This window comes from Oncorhynchus tshawytscha, linkage group LG34, assembly GCF_018296145.1.
Source record: "Oncorhynchus tshawytscha isolate Ot180627B linkage group LG34, Otsh_v2.0, whole genome shotgun sequence".
NCBI classification, from domain to species: Eukaryota; Metazoa; Chordata; class Actinopteri; order Salmoniformes; family Salmonidae; genus Oncorhynchus; species Oncorhynchus tshawytscha.
Window position 1 is genome coordinate 15,226,364 of NC_056462.1, and position 26,033 is coordinate 15,252,396.

A 26,033-nucleotide genomic window follows, 5' to 3' on the forward strand; every position below is an offset into this window, starting at 1 on the left:
TATAAGAGACACTAGAAAATGGAATGTCCCGTCTTGCGCCATTGAATGACAGCACCCAACCTACTCTGTGTAATGTCATCTTTGTGGTGAGGTGCAGTACCAACGTTCGCCACTGGATGGAAACAAAACCCTAGAGAATGAACAGGAGAGTCAAAGCACAGAGCGAGTTGTTCATTGGTCTCTGATTGATATGTAACTCCACCTTTAATATGTTCTTGTGTTTATAAGACATGACCTTTTATACTGTGGTCTATTGGTCTCAGTGCTTTAAACAGAGGACATTTCAAAATAGTGACAGGTTTTGTGTCAGAAAATCCCATAGCTCTAATATGCTGCTCAGCTGGTTGTGGACGACCATATCCTCTTTTACCAGAGTGCTATCTTGTCAAACAAGTGTATTGTCGTCAACCCCATCTTATCTGCACAGTAAACATGTTTATGTACTAAATAGGGATGGCTTTACGCAGACTTTTTTTTTTAGTAGGAGCACGTGTGCACCTATGTTGAAAAATCTAGGCGAGCGCACCCAAGAACATTTAGGAGCACAATGAGAAATATTAAAGCTTGAATTATACATTTTTTTAAAATATGTGCACTGGTGTTCCTAAATGACAAGTCCAGGTCGCACAGCAAAATGTTTTGTCACACATGCGAGAAAAATGGTGGCACTGTAGAACCCTGCTAAAGAATCCTGGATGTCAGGCATCAGACACCTGTGTAATAAAACACACACAGTGAAATAATGGAAACATCAACCGTTATAGTAAGAGAAGAGAACACCATGCAGCATTAGCTGTTTTCATTTATTCTCAATCTGATAGCCCTTCCCTTTGACATAACTTTCCATTTAGGTGGAAAGTGGTTGAATTCTTATTTCTCTCAGAGGTCTTCCCAGGCTTTGTGACTGTTGTGGACATGTCTCAGCCTGTCTTTCTCTCTTCGCCCTGGGTCACACTTTGTGGAATGGGTCAGTTTTGATTGGCTCTTTTAAAAGTAACTACCTCAAGTAGTTTTTTCCTCTCCTTTCTTTAAATCATCAACTCAAGACGTTGCACTGGCATCATGTGTTACTACTGTTTTGATGCAGCTCAGTAGCGACAGACGTCTGCTTCTTTTGAAGTTCTCCCGGCCATGACCTTTCACCTTTACTTTTTTCTGTGCTCTTTCTAAAAGGGATATAAGTCAAACAAATGAAACCATGGCCTGGAGAGGTGTGAATTCCACTGTTGTGAAAGCATACTGCTGCCCCATGACTGTAAAGTCAGTCTGTTAAAAATGATCGACAACTGTCACTAGGACTGGGTTTGAGATGGACACAATGGAAAGGATCTTATATGTATGAAAGAGTAATGAGAACAGTTGAACTTCTTTTAGAATGAATTACGCATGCACACACCAAAACACAAAGACACACAGATACACAATTAGACATGGTCTCTATTTCTTAACCTCTCTATGGTCTTTACGGGTGTCAAGATCCTTGCAGTGCAGTCCGTCTCCTTTACTAGAGGTGTGGAGAGAAAGCCCTTTTGAAATATTTTGGTTATTGTCGGTCCTTTATGTATTTGTGTTCCTTTTTATAGTTTTGCTTGACCAAAATGTCCTACATGTCCTGATCGATTTGGTCGACTTCCACTTTGTAGGGTTGTTTTTCAGTACAATGATGTAAGGGTTAGATTGCGTTACTACGTACTTGGTATGATGTTGTAAGAACCTCTTGTTTAGGGAGATATGTTCTCTGCAGAAAAAGGGTCAACTTTGCTATTCTTGTTTTCAAGAGTTCTCTGCTTGCGGAAGTACACACACACACACACACACACACACACACACACACACACACACACACACACACACACACACACACACACACACTCTACTGGTCAAAAGTTTTAGAACACCTACTCATTCAAGGGTTTTTATTTTATTTGTACTATTTTCTACATTGTAGAATAATAGTGAAAACATCAACACTATAAAATAACACACAGGGAATCATGTAGTAATCAAAATATATTTGAGATTCTTCAAAGTAGCCACCCTTTGCCTTGATGACAGCTTTGCACACTCTTGGCATTCTCTCAACCAGCTTTACCTGGAATGCTTTTCCAACCGTCTTGAAGGAGTTCCCACATATGCCGAGCACTTGTTGGCTGCTTTTTCTTCACTCTGCGGTCCAACTCACCCCAAACGATCTCAATTGGGTTGCGGTCGGGTGACTGTGGACGCCAGGTCATCTGATGCAGCACTCCGTCACTCTCCTTCTTGGTCAAATAGCCCTTACACAGCCTGGAGGTGTGTTGGGTCATTGTCCTGTTGAAAAACAAATGATAATCCCACTAAGCGCAAACCAAATGGGATTGGCGTATTGCTGCAAATGCTGTGGTAGCCTTGTTGGTTAAGTGTGCCTTGAATTATATATAAATTACCGGCATTGTCACCAGCAAAGCACCCCCACACCATCACACCTCCTCTTCCATGCTTCATGGTGGGAACCACACATTCAGAGATCATCCGTTCACCTACTCTGCGTCTCACAAAGACACCGTTAGAACCAGAAATTGCACGTGGACTCATCAGACCAAAGGACAGATTTCCACTGGTCTAATGACCATTGCTTGTGTTTCTTGGTCCAAGCAAATCTCTTCTTTTTTATCTTTTTATTACAAATCTCTTCTTATTGTCCTTTTTAGTAGTGTTTTTTTCTGTTGTTTTTTTAGCAATTCGACCATGAAGGCCTGATTCACTCAGTCTCCTCTGAACAGTTGATTTTGAGATGTGTCTGACTTGAACTCTGAGGAATTTTTTGGGCTGAAATTTCTGAGGCTGGTAACTCTAATGAACTTATCCTAACTCTGGGTCTTCCTTTCCTGTGGCGGTCCTCATGAGAGCCCGTTTCATCGTAGCGCTTGAAGGTTTTTGCGACTGCACTTGTAGAAAAGTTCTTGACATTTTCCGCATTGACTGACCTTAATGTCTTAAAGTAATGATGGACTGTCATTTCTCTTTGCTTGTTTGAGCTGTTCTTGTCATAACATGGACTTGGTCTTTAACCAAATAGGGCTATCTTCTCTATACCACCCCTACCTTGTCACAGCACAACTGATTGGCTCAACTGCATTAAGGAAAGAAATTCGACAAATAAACTTTTAAGGCACACCTGTTAATTGAAATGCATTCCAGGTGACTACCTCATGAAGCTGGTTGAGAGAATGCTAAGAGTGTGCAAAGCTGTCTTCAAGGCAAAGGGCTACTTTGAAGCACACTTTGAATCTCAAATATATAAACAAATATATAAATAATAAACAAATCAAAACATATAACACCTGTTTTGGTTACTACATGATTCCATGTGTTATTTCATAGTTTCGATGTCTCCACTATTATTCTACAATGTAGAAAATAGTAAAAAATAAAGAAAAATACTTGATTGAGTAGGTGTGTCCAAACTTTTGACTGGTACTGTATATATTTGTAACCATATTTGACAAACTATGAAAAACCCTAACATTATCATTAATTCTTGCTAGCATGCAGAGCAATACCTTAGCCTCTAATTACTCTCAACTTGTACCTCTGCCTGTCACTCTCTCACTCTTAGCTTTGGCTCCAGCTGTGAGGGATGACTTGAAACAACCTTAATCTCTACCAACTGCTCCGGCGACCGACCTTGACACTTTATTTTCTCAATTATGGAGTCTGGTCCCAGAGACTGATTTTAGCTCTCATCAAGGCTAATTACAGATCTCACTCTCCATTCCCACATTCTCTTGGACAGTATATTAGCGTGTCGGGGGCCTGGAAGAAACTGAACTAATGACGGGGATTAGCTTTAGCAACCAGCCACTGAGTGCATTTTCAGGACATTTTGAGGGGTAAAAATGTATTCCCGTTCAAAATCCTATTTTCCTAAACCTAACCTTAACCCCAGTCCCGAAACCTAACCCTTAAGCCAAAAATAGGATTTGAACAAATTCAGGACATGAAAAGGACATTGTGGTCCTGATATGGTAGGAAAACATGTACACACACACAGTAGCCAGAGGTGTCACACCCGCTCCCGCTCCCCCTCTCTGGCACTCGAGGGCGCCAAGCTGCCCATCATTACGCACGCCTGTCACCATCGTTACGGGCATCAGCGCTTCATTGGACTCACCTGGACTCCATCACTTTATTGATTGCCTCCTATCTATATATTCAATCAAATCCAATCAAATGTATTTATAAAGCCCTTCTTACATCAGCTGATGTCACAAAGTGCTGTACAGAAACCCAGCCTAAAACCCCAAACAGCAAGCAAGGTGTAGAAGCACGGTGGCTAGGAACAACTCCCTAGAAAGGCCAGAACCTAGGAAGAAACCTAGAGAGGAACCAGACCATGAGGGGTGGCCAGTCCTCTTTTGGCTGTGCCGGGTGGAGATTTTAACAGAACATGGCCAAGATTTTCAAATGTTCATCGATGACCAGCAGGGTCAAATGATAACGATCACGGTGGTTGTCGAGGGTGCAACAGGTCAGCACCTCAGGAGTAAATGTCAGTTGGCTTTTCATAGCCGATCATTCAGAGTATCTCTATCACTCCTGTTGTCTCTAGAGAGTTGAAAACAGCAGGTCTGGGACAGGTAGAACATCCGGTGAACAGGTCAGGGTTCCATAGCCGCAGTTTGATCCCTGTGTCAGCAATAATGTTATGTTTCCCTTGTCCAGACGCTGTCTGTGTTTTGTTTCATGTCTGTTATCTATTAAATATTCACTCCCTGTACTTGCTTCTGGTCTCCCGGCGTCTGTCCTCACAAGAGGTAGCAATGGTGCTTAACAAATAGCGGTTTACAGATCTGAATAATGCTGCAGATATGTCCAGAACAGCAGTGGTGTTCCCCTCCCCCTCCCCAGCCTCGTAGTACCCTTGTCCCCACCATCCCCCTCAGTCCCCCCACCTTGGGTAAGATAATAATGAGGCGGCCATACTTTCCCACAGCTCTTAACCAGCTGTGTGGTGCTGCTCTCCCAGCAAGGCCCGGTCAGTAATCAGGACCTCATTAGGCGACCAACCAGAGGCTTGGGCCTGGATCAGCTGGTTCAGTAGAGAAGAAATCCCCCAACAGTCAAAGTGGGCAGAAACATTCTTGTAGGAACAGAAAGAGAAACACTGCCGGCCAGGAGACTCAGATAGGAAATGCTATCATTATATTAATGCTTAGGGGTAATGACAAAGCACAGTCTTGCAGAGCAAAGTAAATATGCCTTTCTTAGCCGGAATTTGGGTGAACATGTGTTAAATACAGGTATATGCATTAATGGATGTGTTGAAATGTGCTGTGGCAAGCTCTTCAGAGATATTGTGTGTATAATTTGACTATAGTATGCTAAGACATTGACATGATTAAACTCTGTACTCTCTCTGCAGCAGATAGTGAAAAAATCTCTGACTACCCACCTCCTGCCAGCCCTGTGGACGAACCTGATGATGGGGCTCCTGGAGATGTGGCCCCTGAGGCCCCAGCGGGGGAGACTGATGACGAGAACACTGTCTCCAATAAGACCTCAATGGAGTCAGTGGAGGCCAACAAGAACAACAACAACAACAACACCAGCATCACCGCCAGGATCGCTTCAACAACTCCAAGAGGTTGGTATAGTTCAATATCTGCTACAACCTCTGTGTGTATGTGTGTCTTTCTGACGGCTGGGGGTGAAGAAGACACATTTCCGTTGAACATTTGTATACATCTTCTTCTAACGTCATGGTATCGATGTCTATTGATGCCGTTAATTGAAAACTGTTCCTCGCTGTTTAAAAAAACTGGCCTAAACAAATCACACCTCTCTTTTCGCTTCTTTGCGTCATTTGAAAACACAACGAGACAGATTGGTTTATCCACTTCCTCTTTCTCTGTAATTGACTCAGGGATACAATGTTGAACAGAAGTGTTCTACTATGCCTTGAACATTCCTCTCCTGCGGAGAATGTAATTAACACAGCATGGTGATAGCACCACAACTCCCAGACTATGTCCATATCTCAGTGTGAAGGATTCTTCTATAATTGGGTGGTGAAGACTGAACCAACAACTCAACACGACAGTTAGTTCAAGCTGTCGTTTTCTAAAGCAACATTCAGTTGGGCTCTAATAGCGGTGTCGTTCCTCGCAGCAGTGGAACATAAATGAACGCACACTGGGGACACTTGAGTCAGTTTTGAATGTCTGGTCAAAACCGATGGAAAGCATCACTATATGGTCAAGCCATGGCAAGTGAAAGGCAGTGGTTAGCAGCAGATGTGTCTATGACCCTTCCCCTTTACTAAGACATGTCGCAGAGCTCAAACCAAGAGAGAACGCCAGTTGTCCTTTCAGCCGTTCCAGCAGTACAAAAATGCATGAAACATTTGTAAACTGTGGCTGTAGGGTCACTCGTAAGGATGGCTGTAGGATTCCATTGTTTAGTCCCACTACTGTCAGATGGTTCTACAGTATATGATTCAGAACACATGTTCTACCATCGCATTAGTATTGAATGTTCTACTTTGGCAGGGATCCTGACTGTAGGTCTGCTGCCATTACTCAAGCATCCTTCAGTAACCATTAGCAGGGGAAATGTAGCCATAGATCTAGGGTTAAAACTCCCCACGGTCATCACTTCATCTATGCCCTGTCTCCTCATTATTTTGTTTCTCTTCACATTTTTTTCTCTCTCAGACACTTTCTTCTCTCTCTCACACACTTTCTCAGGACGGGCCATGACCAGCAGCTTCTCTGAGGTTCCTCTGGACAACCCGGCCTAAAAGAGATCCTCCTTTATCTGCAGCCCCTTCACAACCACGGTAAGCCCCCATCGGACCCCCCCCTGCAGCTGCTGAACTACTTCCCCAGCTCAGGTGTTAGTAAACGGATCAGCCCCCCCTCCCTACCAGCCAGGTCAGCAGGCCGCAAACGACTTCTGCTGGAAGTGCCAGATATGTTACTGAACCGGTCTCCCTGAATTAACATTGCAGTATAAATAGGACGTCATAACCACCAATCTACCGGTACCGCTGGTCATTATCTATCAGTCTGCATTAGATTATGGGTTCCCATCTTCATAAGTCTTCTTGACGAGGCTAATCCACATTGATATATATATATATATATGTATATATAATATATATATATTCCTTGAAGGGATGTTTGTGGTTGATGCATCTGGACTCAACTCTCCATTGAGTTGCAGATATAAGATATTGCAGCATATATCAAAGTTGAATTTTTGGTGTAGGGAGGATTTATATAGGCTCCAGGTTGAGTGAGAGGGACACATGTAGGCGTATTTGTTATACCTCTGCAATTGTAAAACTTATTTATTGGACAGAGGTCGTTTAGCCTCTACAAGAACAAGTCATGCAGTTAGAAGGAAACGACCACAACTTGCACATCAAATATCTTTCACATTCTACCAAACAGCTCCCAACCCTCTTCAAGATCTCCTTGCCCACTTGCCGCTAAACAATGCATTTCCGATTTCCACTCATCCTCTCTCATACAGTTGTTCTGCTCATAACTCTGCCTCTTATCTCATTTCGATCAGGCACTCCAGCGAGATTCCTCAGACAGACCCCAGCAGCTTGGGTCCTCTCAGCCAGTCAGCTAGCCAGTCAGCCAGACAGGAAGTTCTAATTATAGCCCCCTGCACCTGTGCCTCTTCTCTCTGAAGCCTGCCGCCACAGGGCCTGGACCCGGAAGACCTGAGAAACCCACTGCTCTTAGCAGCCGATGATAGGCCCAGATCTTAGGCCCGCCGCCGAGACGCAACGTGTTAACAGTCACAGGTCACGTCGAATTTCACAAAAAAGCAGACCCCCAGAAATCCCTGTTATCTCACGTCCATCAGGGGTTGTCAGTCCCTCACTTTTTCTCACCCCTCTCTTCCTCCCCTCTTTCTCGATCGCTCAGTCAGTTGTTTTGCTTGGCCTGCGTTTTTGCGTGACCCTTAAGATGACGTGTAGTGTTGACATTTCCTCATACAGTATAGTAGAATCACATAATGTAGAAAGATGTCTCGTGACCATCCCTCATAAAACTACATTTACAGCAGAATGAATTAGGTCTCATAAAACTACATTTACAGCAGAATGAATTAGGTCTCATAAAACTACATTTACAGCAGAATGAATTAGGTCTCATAAAACTACATTTACAGCAGAATGAATTAGGTCTCATAAAACTACATTTACAGCAGAATGAATTTGGTCATGTAGGAGAGTGCAATTAGAAGAGAAGGCTACTGCCTAGCACCACTGACAAACCTGTCCTTTTTGGGTATTTAGGAAAGGCTGGATAAGAAGCGTGGGGATTTGTAAGGCAGCCCGTTGCTCCATCCCGGGGGGGAGGATAGTCAGGGTCTCCCCTTTTTCTCCCTCTCTCTTCCTTTATTTCTTCTTTCTCTCACTCTCCCCCCTCCAGGATGGTTTGAGCAGGAATGAGGGTCAGTAGGGGGAGAATAGAGGCAGTGGATTAATGGATACATTTTTATGAGCATTTGTATGTTTTAATAATGCAGGTATGCATGTGTACACTATGCATGTACACTAATATGCAGTGTAACCATAGTCATTCTTAAAGACGACTGACATGTCTCCAATCTCAGTCTTTAAGGTAGGGGAAAACGTGAGAGAAAGTCTTGCTAGCTTCAAGTAAGGTGGCTATGCTGTGGCTGTGTATATAATTACAATCATTGCCTTCAGGCTGCCATAATTAGTTCATTAGAGGATTGGATAATTGGTTCAGACAGAGCCACTCTCTGAAGAAATTACTACATTGGTTCAGAGTATTTTACAGTACACAAGGCCCCATGCACCTCATTGTCCCAGGATCCATTTCATGTGATTTATTTACATATGTATTTAACAGAATCGTTAGGAGAACCCTTTTTGGTTCCAGGTTGAACACTTTTTGATTTCAGGTAGAACTCATTGTGAACTCATTGTGATTTAATGTAGAACCCTTTTGAGTTCCATGTAAAAACCCTTTGTGGAAACATTCTACATGGAACCCAAAAGGGTTCTTCAAAGGGTTCTCCTATGGCACGTGTCAAACTCATTCCACGGAGGCCCAAGGATTTTCGCTCCTCCTTTGTACTTAATTGATGAATTAATGTCAACCTGGTTGTCTAGGTCTTAATTGAAAGGAAAACCAGCAGACACTAGGCCCTCTATGGAATGAGTTTGACACCCCTGTCCTATATGGGGACAGCCGAAGAACCCTTTTAGGTTCTAGATAGCACCTTTTTTCTAAGAGTGTAGCCTATTATTCTCACTGTTGAATTGTAGTTATTAACTCTATATTCTCAATACAGTGGAAACGACTGGATGATACAGCTGCTTCAGCGGTGGATTTCACATTTAGCATGAGGAGAAAATGCCCTTCTTGGAAGGCAAGCTGGGCCTTGCTCATAAACAATAACAAAAGCGGTCTATTTTGTGCTTTACATGCAAAGAAACCAGAATGAATCGACCTTGAAGGAGACATAAAAAGGAAAGAAAGAGAAAAGCAAGAAACAACCAGTCCTTTCTTCCTTCCACCTGGTTTAGGTAGTGATGAACAAGCTGGAAAGCCTGAACTTGAAAGGTCTCTTGTCTCCCCCATCCAGGGGAGATAATGGACATGACCTGACAGCTCATGAAACAGCATAATTAGCTGGTTAGGCCGGCTGTGTTATTTTCTAATCGGGTTTGCTTTCATGCCGTCAGCTCACGGGGGTTATCATAAATTTGACTGGAATAGACCTTCGGTCCAGAGAGAGAGTGGAGAAAATGTGGACAAGCCTAGCTAGTAATTAGTGTGGGGTATTTTATTGTTTGAGAGGGGTTTTTGTTCGATGTGATTGGACACACAGGTTCAAAGACAGGGCAAGGCTGTGTAAGACTCAGAGGTCAAGGGTCAGATTATATCTCATGTGCTTATGAACAGGTCTACTAACTTTGCTTAGATATATTTGTCATTCATCGGCTCCAAAATAAATATGGTTCTTGTTTATGTAGTGGCAATGCTGTCCCCAGTAATAAAAAAGAAACCAGACCTCCATTTTGGGGTTTGAGACCACCATTTTGGACGTCCCAATGGCTCTATGGCAGTGTGAGAGGGGGCCTGGGCTCAGTAATAACAGTGGCTGGGTGCTGCTGGGTGGCGTTTCCTGCATGTGTGTTTTGATGTGGCGATGGAGATGACAGGGCTCTGTCATGTCACCTGACTGTCTTGATGTTTTATCACAGGGATGGACTAGTGGAAACGCAGGCTGGAAATGCCCCTTACACACACACACACACACACACACACACACACACTGGACAGAAACACCTGGTGTCAGCTGATTCCAAATCTGCCTCTTGTGTCCTGCGCAACACAACAATGTTAGCCCACTAAGCTAAAAGCCTAAGCATTTGCTTGGGGAGCTAACACAAGTCTTCAGGCCTCAGGCAGCTACTCATCAGACAAGCTTGATACCCCAAACCATTACAGAAGCAGTGTACTCTCTGCCCTGGCTCACCAACTGAGTTAGACATTGTGCAGGGCTCCACACTGAGAATCATTCAACAATAGACCAGCTCAGGTTGTGTAATATGACAACAGCTGCATGTATCTGCAGACTGATATTTCTAATGTTATATTAGATTAGATTAGTATTAGGTCATATTGTGTGGCTCACATAGCACGAGTAGTCCTCTACTCTGACAATTACCTAGTTAATACAGTATATAGCCATGAAATTAAACACTTATTGTGTTTGAATGAGATTAAAACACACACGTTTGTGTTAGTGGTTGACTGCTGCCTGTGACGAAGTTTGAAGGTGGAGAGCGTGGAGTCAGGTTTCAGTGTTGATGGTACTTAACTGTCTGAGGGTCCCAAAAGCCCTATGACAAAATGGCATCTCTGGCGTCTAGTTTTTTTAATGTGATACTGTTATATACAGCCTCTGGATGTTACTGTTAGCTAATGTTCTGTCAAAACACATTTCTTTGATCATGAAATGCATGCATCTGGTTTGACATGAATTCCTGACCTGATGTCAACTTGTAATCCCTAAATTCCATTACTGACTGAAAGACCACATAATGAGCATCTTCATAGTCATTGTTTATCACACAACACTGTCAAACGACACCCCACATCTCATTTTGTAAAGCCATTACCCTCAACATTCCGTACACCCCTTCTTTAATCCCTTGTGCCCTACTTATTTAAACCAGCGCTACACAGAAGGTCTTGAATTGCCTCCCTGTCTCCGTGTTTCTACTCAGCCAGTGTGTTGAGAGATGCAGAGTAAAGGTTCCCTTTGATGCTCAGATAATGAGTTAAAGGCCTTCAGACATGCCCTATGCTGGCTGGGCTCCGCAAACACTCTCTCTCTCACACACACACACACACACACACACACACACACACACACACACACACACACACACACACACACACACACACACACACACACACACACACACACACACTGGCCTGGGTCCCCTCCTGCATTGAAGTCACTGGAGGCTGCTGAGGGGAGGACGGCTCATAGTAATGGCTGGAATGAGTCATTGGAATGGTATAAACCACATGGAAACCACGTGTTCGATACCATTCCATTGACTCCATTCCAGCCATTATTTTTGAGCCGTCCTCCCCTCAGCAACCTCCAGTGCTTGACGTTGCTGTGCTGCATCCATCACAGATGGTTGATTTCTCTGCAAGTTCTCACACCTTGTTTGTTTGCCTCTATTTGTAGTGCTGATCCAGGCCGGATTGTAATAGTGGATCTATTGACATATACAGGACCAGACACACCTACTCATTCAAGGATTTTTCTTTATTTTTGCTATTTTCTCGATTGTAGAATAATAGTGAAGACATCAAAACTATGAAATAACACATATGGAATCATGTAGTAACCAGAAAAGTGTTCAACAAATCAAAATGTATTTTATATTTGAGATTCTTCAAAGTAGCCACCCTTTGCCTTGATGACAGCTTTGCACACTCTTGGCATTCTCTCAACCACCTCCATGAGGTAGTCACCTGGAATGCATTTCAATTAACAGGTGTGCCTTGTTAATTTGTGGAATTTCTTCTTAATGCCTTTGAGTCAATTAGTTGTGTTGTGACAAGGTAGGGGTGGTATACAGATATAGCCCTATTTGGTAAAAGACCAAGTCCATATTATGGCAAGAACCGCTCAAATAAGCAAAGAGAAACGATAGTCCATTACTTTAAGACATGAAGGTCAGTCAATACGGAACATTTCAAGAACTTTGAAAGTTTCTTCAAGTGCATTCACAAAAACCATCAAGCGCTATGATGAAACTGGCTCTCATAAGGACCACCACAGGAAAGGAAGACCCAGCGTTACCTCTGCTCTCTGTGAGACGTAGAGTAGGTGAACGGATGATCTCTGCATGTATGGTTCCCACCGTGAAGCATGGAGGAGGAGGTTCGATGGTGTGGGGGTTGCTTTGCAGGTGACCCTGTCTCTGATTTATTTAGAATTCAAGACACACTTAACCAGCAAGGCTACCACAGCATTCTGCAGCAATACGCCGTCCCATCTGGTTTGTGCATAGTGGGACTTTCATTTGTTTTTCAACAGGACAATAACCCAACACACTTCCAGGCTGTGTAAGGGCTATTTGAACAAGAACGAGAGTGATGGAGTGCTGCAGCAGATGACTTGGCCTCCACAATCACCCGATCTCACCCCCAATTGAGATGGTTTGGGATGAGTTGGAACGCAGAGTGAAGGAAAAGCAGCCAACAACTAGGCAAGCATATGTGGGAACTCCTTCTAGATTGTTGGAAAAGCATTCTAGGTGAAGCTGGTTGAGAGAATGCCAATAATTATATATTTTTAACACTTTTCTGGTTACTACATGATTCCATATGTGTTATTTCATAGTTTTGATGTCTTCACTATTATTCTACAATGTAGAAAATAGTAAAAATAAAGAAAAAGTTGGTGTAGGTGTGTCAACTTTTGACATGTACAGTGCATTCGGAAATTATACAGACCCCTTGACTTTTTCCACATTTTGTTACGTTACAGCCTTATTCTAAAATTGATTAAGTTGTTTTTTGTCCTCATCAATCTACACACAATACCCCATAATGACAAAGCAAAACAGGTTTTTAGAAATGTTTGCAAAAAAATCAAATAACTGAAATATCACATTTTACATAAGTATGCAGACCCTTTACTCTGTACTTTGTTGAAGCACCTTTGGCAGCGATTACAGCCTCATGTCTTCTTAGGTATGACACAACAAGCGTCTGGTACCAAGAGATCTGGTACCATTCCCCAGATCTCTGCCTCGACACAATCCTGTCTCAGAGCTCTACGGACAATTCCTTCTACATCATGGCTTGGTTTTTGCTCTGAAGTGCACTGTCAACTGTGGGACTTTATATAGACAGGTGTGTGCCTTTCCAAATCATGTCCAATCAATTGAGTTTACTATAGGTAGACTCAAATGAAGTTGTAGAAACATTTCAAGGATGATCAATGGAAACAGGATGCACCTGAGCAAAGTTTTGAGTCTCATAGAGAAGGGTCTGAATACTAATGTAAGTAAATTATTTTCCTAATACATTTCTAAAAACCGGTTTTCTCTTTGTCATTATGGGGTATTGTGTGTAGATTGATGAGGGGATAAAATGTAATCCATTTTAGAATAAGGCTGTAAAGTAACAAATGTGGAACAAGTTAAGGGGTCTGAATGCACTGTTTATTCAATCTTTGACACTCTTACTGACAGTTGTGGCTGCTTTGTGTGATGTATTGTTGTCTCTACCTTCTTAGCCTTTCTGCTGTTGTCTGTGCCAATAATGTTTGTACCATGTTTTGTGCTGCTTCCATGTTGTGTTGCTACCGTGCTGTGTTGTTGTCCTAGGTCTCTCTTTATGTAGTGCTGTGTTTTCTCTCTTGTCGTGATGTGTGTTTTTGTCCAATTTTTATTTTTAATCCCAGCCCTTGTCCCCGCAGGAGGACTTGTGCCTTTTGGTAGGCCGTCGTTGTAAATTATAATTCGTTCTTTACTGACTAGCCTAGTTTAATAAAGGTTAAATAAATAAATAAATATTCCACGTGGGAGTATATTCACTTTTTTTGGTAAACAGAAACACTTCCTACAACTGCAACCCAGCTGTCTTTTCCTTTGGCTTTAGCGGTCAGGTGTGTTTCGGACCATCTAAATGTGTTTAGAATGCAAGAGGGTAAATTTACAAGAGGGCCACTTACAGGTGCTAATTAATGTACTATAAACATTTGGCTCACCCAAGGCTTCCTGTTAGCTTCGCATCTGTCATGACCTGGTCGTAGCCCTTTGCCCTTCGCCCTTTTCCTGTTTTTTAAATGTATTTTTAAAAGAAAGGTTTTACCAACACTCAGTGAAACCATTAGTGTATTTAACCATTACTATATTTAAACGTTAGGATGCAGCCCTGCCTCACAGTACCGTACACAGCTGCTGGTGTGGGTGGAATGTAGCTAATGTAGCTAGCTAGCTGCTCGCTATTGAAACACTATCCCTTTCTGTGGCAGAGGTCAGAGCATCCTGGGTGTCAAATTCATCTTGTGAAAAATCCAATAACTGAGTGAAAAAAACATTTGCTAGTTCAGCCAGTTGATTTAGTGGCAGTTGTTTGCTATAACAACCCTAAGTATACAAGTCAATCAAAGACAAAATTCAGATAACCCCTTAGCTAGTTTAGATACCGTTAGGCTCATTGACTATTATGGATCTCCACCAATGTTAACACCATGTCAACCTTCATGTGTAGCCTGTGCTAGAGGACATGGCTTTCCAAACAATTTAGAGGCAGGTTGTTTTGAAAGCAAGCCCCATTATGTGGTCATGGCTTGCCTTTGTAGAAGAAGCTGAAACCTTGACAAATGGGGTCAAGTCAAACAGATGCTTGAGAGCTATCTATAACCAATGAGGAACTCCAACCTCCTCCAACCACTGTCTCTTTCTCGTTCTCTTTCTCTCTTTCTCTCTTTCTCTCTCTTTCTCTCTCTCTCTCACTCTGTTTGAATTATAGTTTAGCTGTTTAATCATACTCATATAGTCGCCTAAAATATAGCCTTCCATTGCTATCAAACTCTTGTTGCGTAGTAAGCTGATTAGCCTTGTTCCTTAGCTTTATTGCTAGCCCTGGTCCGTGATATTTTTACACACTATACTGTGCCTCTCTTTATGAAAGGAAGTATCTCTCCTTTATGTGACGTGAAACCATGCCCCAACCCATTAGTCATATCGGCGGTGCTTTTACCACTGCTATCTGGTCCAGAGGTCAGTCAGATCTAGTTTGTATAATACCACACACATCTCACATGTTCACTTCCTGAACTTGTCTCCACATCACAAAACCGCTAGGTGGGGTCGGTCCAACTTCCTGCTTGGGTTCCTTGACCTTCAGTGACCCTTTGCGGTGGAAGCTAAATGAAAAGGTCAGAGGTCAGCGCAACCTAATTAAAGGGTATACGCTGAACACAAGGAGGAGAGTGATGTACTCCCTGTGTCCTAGGAGACACACCCACATTCTTTAGTGGTCACTGAGACATGTCCATGCAGAGGTTGAGCTAGAGGGAATTGTCCTCGAGGAACATCTAGACCTGCACTCACTTAAAGCTGCAATATGTAACTGTTTGGGGGACACAACAAAATTCACATAGAAATGTGTCGTTCTCAACTCTAAGAAGTGGTAGATATGTTCTAGGTGCAATATTTCTATTCTTACCTTTCGTTGTTGCGAATTTTACTTTGTTTCATACACCAGCTTCAAACAGAACATATTTTTTTGTATTTTCATAAGGTATTTCACAGCGGTATAGATGGTATAATGATTCTCTACACTATACACTCTACACTATACACTATACACTATACACTATACACTATACACTCTACACTATACACTATACACTATACACTATACACTATACACTATACACTATACACTATACACTATACACTATACACTCTACACTATACACTATACACTATACACTATACACTATACACTCTACACTATACACTATACACTATACACTATACACTATACACTATACACTATACACTCTACACTATACACTATACACTATACACTCTACACTATACACTCTACACTATACACTCTACACTCTACACTCTACACTATACACTATACACTATACACTATACACTATACACTATACACTACACTATACACTATACACTCTACACTATACACTATACACTATACACTATACACTATACACTATACACTATACACTATACACTATACACTCTACACTATACACTCTACACTATACACTATACACTCTACACTATACACTATACACTACATACACTACACTATACACTATACACTATACACTCTACACTATACACTATACACTATACACTATACACTCTACACTATACACTCTACACTATACACTATACACTCTACACTATACACTATACATACACTATACACTATACACTATACACTCTACACTACACTATACACTCTACACTATACACTATACACTACACTATACACTCTACACTATACACTATACACACTATATACACTATACACTCTATACACTCTACACTATACATACACTATACACTCTACACTATACACTATACACTCTACACTATACACTATACACTCTACACTATACACTATACACTATACACTATACACTATACACTATACATACACTATACACTCTACACTATACACTCTACACTACACTACACTATACACTATACACTATACACTATACACTCTACACTCTACACTCTACACTCTACACTATACACTATACACTCTACACTATACACTATACACTCTACACTATACACTATACACTCTACACTCTATACACTATACACTACACTATACACTATACACTCTACACTATACACTCTACACTATACACTATACACTATACACTATACACTATACACTATACACTATACACTATACACTATACACTCTACACTATACACTATACACTCTACACTATACACTACACTACACTATACACTATACACTCTACACTATATACACTCTACACTATACACTCTACACTATACACTATACACTATACACTATACACTCTACACTATACACTCTACACTATACACACTACACTACACTATACACTCTACACTATACACTATACACTATACACTATACACTCTACACTATACACTATACACTATACATACACTATACACTACACTATACACTATACACTCTACACTATACACTACACTACACTATACACTACACTACACTATACACTATACACTACATACACTATACACTATACACTCTACACTATACACTCTACACTATACACTACACTACACTATACACTCTACACTATACACTCTACACTATACACTCTACACTATACACTACACTATACACTATACACTACATACACTATACACTCTACACTATACACTATACACTACACTATACACTATACACTATACACTCTACACTATACACTCTACACTATACACTCTACACTATACACTCTACACTATACACTCTACACTATACACACTATACACTCTACACTATACACTCTACACTATACACACTATACACTCTACACTATACACTCTACACTATACACTCTACACTATACACTACATACACTACACTACACTACACTACACTATACACTATACACTCTACACTATACACTCTACACTATACACTCTACACTATACACTCTACACTATACACTACACTATACACTCTACATACACTCTACACTATACACTCTACACTATACACTCTACACTATACACTCTACACTATACACTCTACACTATACACTCTACACTATACACTACACTATACACTATACACTATACACTATACACTATACACTCTACACTATACACTCTACACTATACACTCTACACTATACACTCTACACTCTACACTCTACACTATACACTCTACACTATACACTATACACTATACACTATACACTATACACTATACACTATACACTCTACACTATACACTACACTATACACTACACACTCTACACTATACACTACACTATACACTATACACTCTACACTATACACTCTACACTATACACTATACACTATACACTACACTATACACTATACACTATACACTCTACACTCTACACTATACACTCTACACTATACTATACACTACACTACACTCTACACTATACACTACACTCTACACTATACACTCTACACTATACACTATACACTCTACACTACATACACTATACACTATACACTATACACTATACACTATACACTCTACACTACACTACACTCTACACTCTACACTATACACTATACACTCTACACTATACACTCTACACTATACACTATACACTATACACTATACACTATACACTACACTATACACTCTACACTATACACTCTACACTATACACTCTACACTATACACTCTACACTATACACTCTCTACACTATACACTCTACACTATACACTCTACACTATACACTCTACACTATACACTCTACACTATACACTCTACACTATACACTCTACACTATACACTCTACACTATACACTACACTATACACTCTACACTATACACACTATACACTCTACACTATACACTCTACACTATACACTACACTATACACTCTACACTATACACACTCTACACTATACACTATACACTCTACACTATACACTCTACACTATACACTATACACTATACACTATACACTACACTATACACTATACACTATACACTATACACTATACACTATACACTATACACTATACACTATACACTATACACTATACACTATACACTATACACTATACACTCTACACTATACACTCTACACTATACACTATACACTATACACTCTACACTATACACTACACTACACTATACACTCTACACTATACACTATACACTACACTATACACTATACACTATACACTATACACTACACTATACACTATACACTATACACTCTACACACTCTACACTATACACTCTACACTACACTATACACTCTACACTATACACTCTACACTATACACTATACACTCTACACTATACACTCTACACTATACACTCTACACTATACACTCTACACTATACACTCTACACTATACACTCTACACTACATACACTCTACACTATACACTCTACACTATACACTATACACTATACACTATACACTATATACACTCTACACTATACACTATACACTATACACTATACACTATACACTATACACTATACACTCTACACTATACACTCTACACTATACACTCTACACTATACACTCTACACTATACACTCTACACTATACACTACACTATACTATACACTATACACACTCTACACTATACACTACACTATACACTATACACTATACACTATACACTATACACTATACACTATACACTATACACTATACACTATACACTATACACTATACACTATACACTATACACTATACACTATACACTATACACTATACACTATACACTATACACTATACACTATACACTATACACTATACACTATACACTATACCCTACACACTATACACTATACACTATACACTATACACTATACACTCTACACTATACACTATACACTCTACACTATACACTATACACTATACACTATACACTCTACACTATACACTCTACACTATACACTCTACACTATACACTATACACTCTACACTATACATTGCTTGTTTGGTCACATAAACTAAAATTAGGCGAACTATTAGAATTTTAGCAACCAGGAAATGGAAGAGCGATTTCTGCATATTGCACCTATAAAATAAAAAGATGCCACACACACACACAAGCCAAGTAAAGGAAGATAATTCTTAAGAGCTCACATTTACCATTTCACTGTTCACCATACCCTCTACCTTACCCATCTTTGATGGATGTCAGAGGACGGTGACCTCTGACCTTTTTTGAGTGTTTATTTTAGACTCTTCCCAAGAGTTCCACCGTAGCTGTCACATTTTCCCTTCTCTCTCTTGTATTCCCGCCATGCTAGCAGACAGCTGGTTGCCAAGTGCTGTAAGACACACACCATTATTGACTTCGCTTTATTATAATAATAATAATAATAATAATACCGGTCTGTCAACAAAGGAAAGCAGACGATAGAAAGGCAATGGCAATAAAATAATATGGCTATAAGTTTGATATGCTATATGGAAATGGTATTTACACCTTGGTAGCTTAGCTTATCAGGGATCACCCAGCTCTCTAAATAGGGACCAGTTGTTCGACACAGGGTTTTCCGAATAGCACCTATCTTCATTGCGGCTAGCAGCAGCACTTGACATTGTGTGTGTGATCTGGTAGCATGCTATGATGTGATGCCCACTTTGCCCAGACACTATTCCTAGAGATAGAGGCTACTACTCTATTCTATTATTGCATCCGGATGTTCCATTGAGCTTTACAAAGGAGACTATTGAAGATGTAGGATCTTAATTTGAGACCGTTTGCAACAGGAAATGTGGATTATAATTCATCTACATTTTTGTAGGGGTAAATACATGTTTCGTAAGGGAAAATCAACTCTGAAATTTCATTGTGGAATTACTAAACCTTTTTGAACCTCAAATAGTCCACGAGTTTTAAATGTCATGCATTGCAGGAAAGTTCTCCTGCAACAGGGTGATCAAATTAAGATCTATACGTATCTATACTCTGAAGTTGAAATCTGGTATCCTAGACTAACAATGAAGGACAATAATCCAGCCATTGAACAAAACCCTTACAGTTCCTCTGACCAACACCATCTGTCACTTCCAGTTGTTTTACAAACAGTCAGTGCTTTGAGTACCTACTAAGAGTTCAGAAAATCATTTGTGGGGAGTTGGGAGGTGCAGTTAGTCGAACGTCTCTAGTAGTCAGCAGAACTAATGTCAGGCTTTGTTTACTGAACAGAATTCCCCTGGGGCAGGATTATCCAGATAATCTCCGGGGAATTGAGTCCGCCTGCCAAATGCCGGATTAGGGAAGTGGCCGATCCTTTCAGCTCCTCTAGAGCCCCTAGGCTCAGTTTTTCAAAAGTTATCTAGCCGGATTTTGGCAATCGGATACCATTTAAATTTATAGAACGGGTGTCCCAATTCAAATCAATAATTACTATGTTCTATTCATTCTATTTCTATGCATTTAATCCTATCCGATAGGTGAAATCTAGATAGATAACTGGGCCCTGGTGATGCCTTCTCCACACTCATTCACAAATACTGTTACCTTTCTATGTACAAAGCAATAAGTACTGTGGATGGATTTAGTCTTAGTTCCTGATAAGGTATTTCTATTCTCATGAGCCATAACCAAATCTCTACATCAGTCAAGAGAGAGCATGGTATTTCAAACTATCTTACTATCTCTGGATGGACTGACGTCACAGTACCAAACCAGTCATCGTTCTGATCTCATTGACAGTCCCTATGTGGTCAGATTCTGTCCTGGAGGCACACTGTTTGGAAGGAGCAGCAGCCATAACAGTTGAATGTCCATCCCCATAATGTTATACTGTCTGTGACTTCAATAGTATGTAAGGGATAGACCTGTCACCATCTTCTGCTTGTTGTATTTTCAGCCGGTGTCCCCATCCAACAAAATGGGTTGTTTTAGCATTCCTGTCCACTCCTCCTGGGTCGAACCTACTCTCCGGGCCTCTGGGCCTACAGTGATCAGAGACTTGGTGAAAGATGGACATTCACCTGCTGGTATCGCCTCAAGCATCAGCTCCAACCTCCAACATTCCTTCCTCAGGCCCAAACTGACGAGTCACACCACGGCTTAATATGCCTGTGTCTTTCAGTGTGTTTGTCATCGCAGTTGGGGGACTTTTCTCCCCACTCTCCAGGTGTAAGAACAGTTTACTTTAAATTAAAGCTTTAGGTATGTTACACTTCTGCCACTATTGCTACATTTTGATGTGTGTTTATGGTGGTTTTAAAATGGGGATGTTTGATAGTGAAATGTGACTAGTTGAGAAACAGTAATGCAAGTTGACGCAGGGCTGTGCATATTCATGACTATAATGAATTTGGCTTTTGTTGTTGTTAATGTAATGCACTATGCATATATTGCACATAAACCCATTAGAAGAAACACTGTACCTTTAATTGAACTTGCGGTTGTGTTCTTCCTCAGCAAGCTTTCACATTGATATTAACAACTGCATACTAAATATGTAGTAAATCGCTGCATTGCTTTGACCTAAAAGCTATTACGATTAGCTATTAAACTTTTCAGCACTTAACCTTTCAGTTGTTAATCTGTCAGATCAAACAGTTTTTGCTTCCCTAGTTATTTTCTCTCATTGGTTATTTTGCGGTTTTACATGCCCATACTAATAGGTAGGTAATTAGCTTAGACACATGCATTGCCCTTTCATTCAAAGTGTTTCCACAAACGTCTTTATGGACAAAAATGTCTTTATGACAAAATGGACAATTACAGTTCTATTGTATTCTACCATGCAGTGTAGGAATATTGACTGCGTGGAACAGGTAGTTTAGAGGAGACCATTGTGATGACGAGTGGACGTTTCCAAAAGGCCAGATCTGCTTTACTGCACGCTGTAAAAGCCCAGAGGAGATGGAAAGAGCGGTGATAAATTGTCATGTTTGAAACTTTCCCTCTGTGATGTCATAAAGCAATAATAAAACAGGTATATAGTCAGTTTAGGACAAAGGATTTCGGATTTCACTTAGTTTCCACCTGTTTTTAGAGGGGGGTAAAGGTGAAGGTAGTAAACAGGTTAATGCATGTTGTAGGTAATGAGACTGAAAACCGGCTGAGGTTTTGGTCTATTACTATCCGTTAACAAAATGATAGGTGGAAACTTACCTCCGCTACAGTTCAAACACTTGACTCCTAGGCCTTACTACAATGTGAGCAATCTAATCAAATGTAATCACTACTTTTGTAACCCAGCATTTGAGCTCTTGTTCAGAGACCAGATTGAGGAGGTGGTAGTCTCTCGCTGGACTCAGGTTAGCCTTAGTAGCATTTCCCCCAGAGTCACTAAATCCCCAGTGGAATGTCAAGCCTTTCAGTGACTAGGTTTCTCCTTCACTATAGTAACTGCCTAACTGGGGGTTCTCTCCACACAGATCCCTATCTGTTCCTATATGGCTCAACTTTAGCTCAGTTTAGCCCAGCCAGAGCTGTGCGAGAGCTCACCTGTCCTGCAATATGCAATCAGACCCTTAGTAATCACATAAGCTCTGCAATATGCAATCAGCCTCTTAGTAATCACATAAAGCTGTTCTCTGTTACCTGGTCTCCTTTTTATTGCATGCATTTGAGATTACCGGGGGGGGGGTCACATTTGAAAGTGCAACGGCAGGATATAAGAGCTGTGAGGATGAGACACTCCTACAGCATGGTCTGTTTCCATTGATTTGGTGATGTACTCCACTCCATAGATATCCAATAAGCATCTGTTAGCTGCCTTCAATTCTTATTTGGGTATGTAGGAGTTTTATGTATGAAATCTGTACACGCAGCTTTTTGTCAATCTAAAAGTTAATCTAGTCGAAGTCATCAATGGCTTTTTAAGGAGTTGAACCACCTCAACTCCACGGTCTTCACACCTAGGGGGCATACACCGGTTCGAAGAATCCATAAAAGGGTCATCATAAATCAATTCAATAGTTGTTGTTTTTTTCCCCATGTCCGGTATCCTGTCCCGCAAACAGATGTTTCAGCAAAGGTCAGAGGCCACGTAAACATGGTCAAAGCAGAAGGTATGGCAGGGGGTTATAGTTGATGAGAGCAAGGATAGTGGTGTCACAGGATGACTAAGGACACAACTTTCCAGGAAAATCCAGCCAGGTAGAAATATAGATGGAGAAAACTGAGGAGAAAGTTAAAAAGCCCTGAAAGGTGGCCCAGTTTGATCTCCCCATCGTGACGCTCTATCGATTACAAAGCAGGATTAGCAAAGGTTGAAGCTAAGAGCTTTACAGATGAATAACTGTTCTGCACAACAAAATGAACCATTTGAATCGTGACCCACTGACCTCATGCTGACTTCCACGTTGTTTTCTTTGTGTTCTTTAGGCTGAAGAAAAAACGTGAAGTAAAAGGTCAAGTCATCGGAAACGCCTGAAAACAAAGTATTTCTTTCAATTCATATTATATAGGCTAGTTGATTAAGTTGATGTTTTCTCTGTCTATAAACAATTTAGCTAAGAAGATAGCAGTGTTGGTTCATGATCCAGGGGAAATTAAAGTGATACTGTGATATAGCTTCGCTATGACAGAAAGAAACAGCTGGGAGAGGTGTAATAGGAAGTATGTCTTTAGGGAGAAACAGCTGGGAGAGGTGTAATAGGAAGTATGTCTTTAGGGAGAAACAGCTGGGAGAGGTGTAATAGGAAGTATGTCTTTAGGGAGAAACAGCTGGGAGAGGTGTAATAGGAAGTATGTCTTTAGGGAGAAACAGCTGGGAGAGGTGTAATAGGAAATATGTCTTTAGGGAGAAACAGCTGGGAGTCTTTAGGGAGGTGTAATAGGGAGAAACAGCTGGGAGAGGGTAAAGAAATATGTCTTTAGGGAGAAACAGCTGGGAGAGGTGTAATAGGGAGAAACAGCTGGGAGAGGTGTAATAGGAAATATGTCTTTAGGGAGAAACAGCTGGGAGAGGTGTAATGTCTTTAGGGAGAAACAGCTGGGAGAGGTGTAATAGGAAATATGTCTTTAGGGAGAAACAGCTGGGAGAGGTGTAATAGGAAATATGTCTTTAGGGAGAAACAGCTGGGAGAGGTGTAATAGGAAATATGTCTTTAGGGAGAAACAGCTGGGAGAGGTGTAATAGGAAGTATGTCTTTAGGGAGAAACAGCTGGGAGAGGTGGGACATGGGCAACAATTGCAAACTATTTCCTTTAAAGGATAGTTTATCCTCTTTCTACACACTCATTCACAAACATCCCAATGTAGTGTGTCACAATATTTTTTAAGTCTGAAATCTTGACACAAATAAAATGTAAAAAGCTAAGTTGTCTAGAAGACGTTTCAATAAATAATGCTCTGTCTAGAACACCTGTTTCTCTTGTTTGTACATTTTTAATAAATCGATCAAAAACATCTGCAGCATCTAGTTGTGGTTTTTCTAAAAGCGTGGAGACAACACTTCCTTCTCTCAGATTATTCAAGGGGGAAAAAACATTTCAAGAAACCTTTTTAAAAAAGCTGTCATTTTATCACGGTTCCCATAGTCTCAAACATGTCATTTCTCCTTGCTGACCGGCCAACTGTCCAGCATCCCACCTCCGGTCCAGCCGGTCAGGTTTTGGTAAGTGTAAACACGGGCTACAGGTGCAAAATGTGTTCGCTTCAAAGTGACAGCGTTAAAAGACAGGAATTCCCTGACACTCTGCCACACATTCCTGGGACTGCAGTGCAGCAGTCCCTCAAGTCTCTAGCAGGGCTCTTTAAGCTGGACTGGCGTTCAATAGCCAGCTCATCATCACCTTGAATATAGCCTTGGAACATGGATGGACCATGACATTGTAGCTACAACTCCTTCAGGGTGAAGTCCTTCGCCCGTGTGCCTTCTCACACCGATGGAGCTGTAGTTATTCCCTAACAATGCAAAGTCTTGTGCATTAACGCTTACTTTTGACTATCGTGATCATACATACTTTTTAAAGTCTTATGTAATGTAGTTATAGTACCACCCATCTAGTGCCTAGTTTTTGGGCCTGTTCCAGGTGCTATATGAAGCTTGTCTCCAGGGCTTCTGTCCCGTTCTGCCTAGTGACAACGCCAGGTGATAACACCAGTCCCTACAGCCAGCGGACCAATCGGGTGGTTTTTACATCTTAATCCACCATTAAGAGCTGAAATGCTGCGTTGGGCCTTGTGGTGAGTTTGTGACGGCAGGAGAGGCACTGGAATGCAGGCTCATACCCTTCAAACCTGACCACAGTCATTGGGGCCTCGCGCCAACC

The 26,033-nt window shown here is 41.0% G+C and overlaps 1 protein-coding gene and 1 long non-coding RNA gene across 7 annotated transcripts in view; both read left to right on the top strand.

Annotated features, from left to right (window-relative positions):
• Positions 1 to 24,575, top strand: part of si:dkey-27h10.2 — a 31,679-nt gene extending 7,104 nt beyond the window's left edge. For 2 of the 6 annotated variants that reach the window (XM_024402980.2, XM_024402977.2), the window contains exons 8-10: positions 5,405 to 5,626; positions 6,696 to 6,820; positions 24,141 to 24,575. In XM_024402980.2, coding sequence (XP_024258748.2) covers positions 5,405 to 5,626; positions 6,696 to 6,781 — 308 coding nt within the window. In that variant the 3' untranslated portion in view covers positions 6,782 to 6,820; positions 24,141 to 24,575. Of the gene's footprint in view, positions 1 to 5,404; positions 5,627 to 6,695; positions 6,821 to 21,663; positions 22,189 to 24,140 lie in introns of those variants that run through there. The other 4 variants (XM_024402979.2, XM_024402978.2, XM_042311989.1 and 1 more) reach the window with 4 other exon arrangements.
• Positions 24,576 to 24,659: 84 nt separating this feature from the next.
• LOC121841812 lies at positions 24,660 to 25,167 on the top strand. The gene is made up of 2 exons (XR_006080768.1): positions 24,660 to 24,725; positions 24,760 to 25,167. It is a non-coding gene; the product is annotated as an uncharacterized LOC121841812 (long non-coding RNA).
• The last annotated feature ends 866 nt before the right edge of the window (positions 25,168 to 26,033 follow it).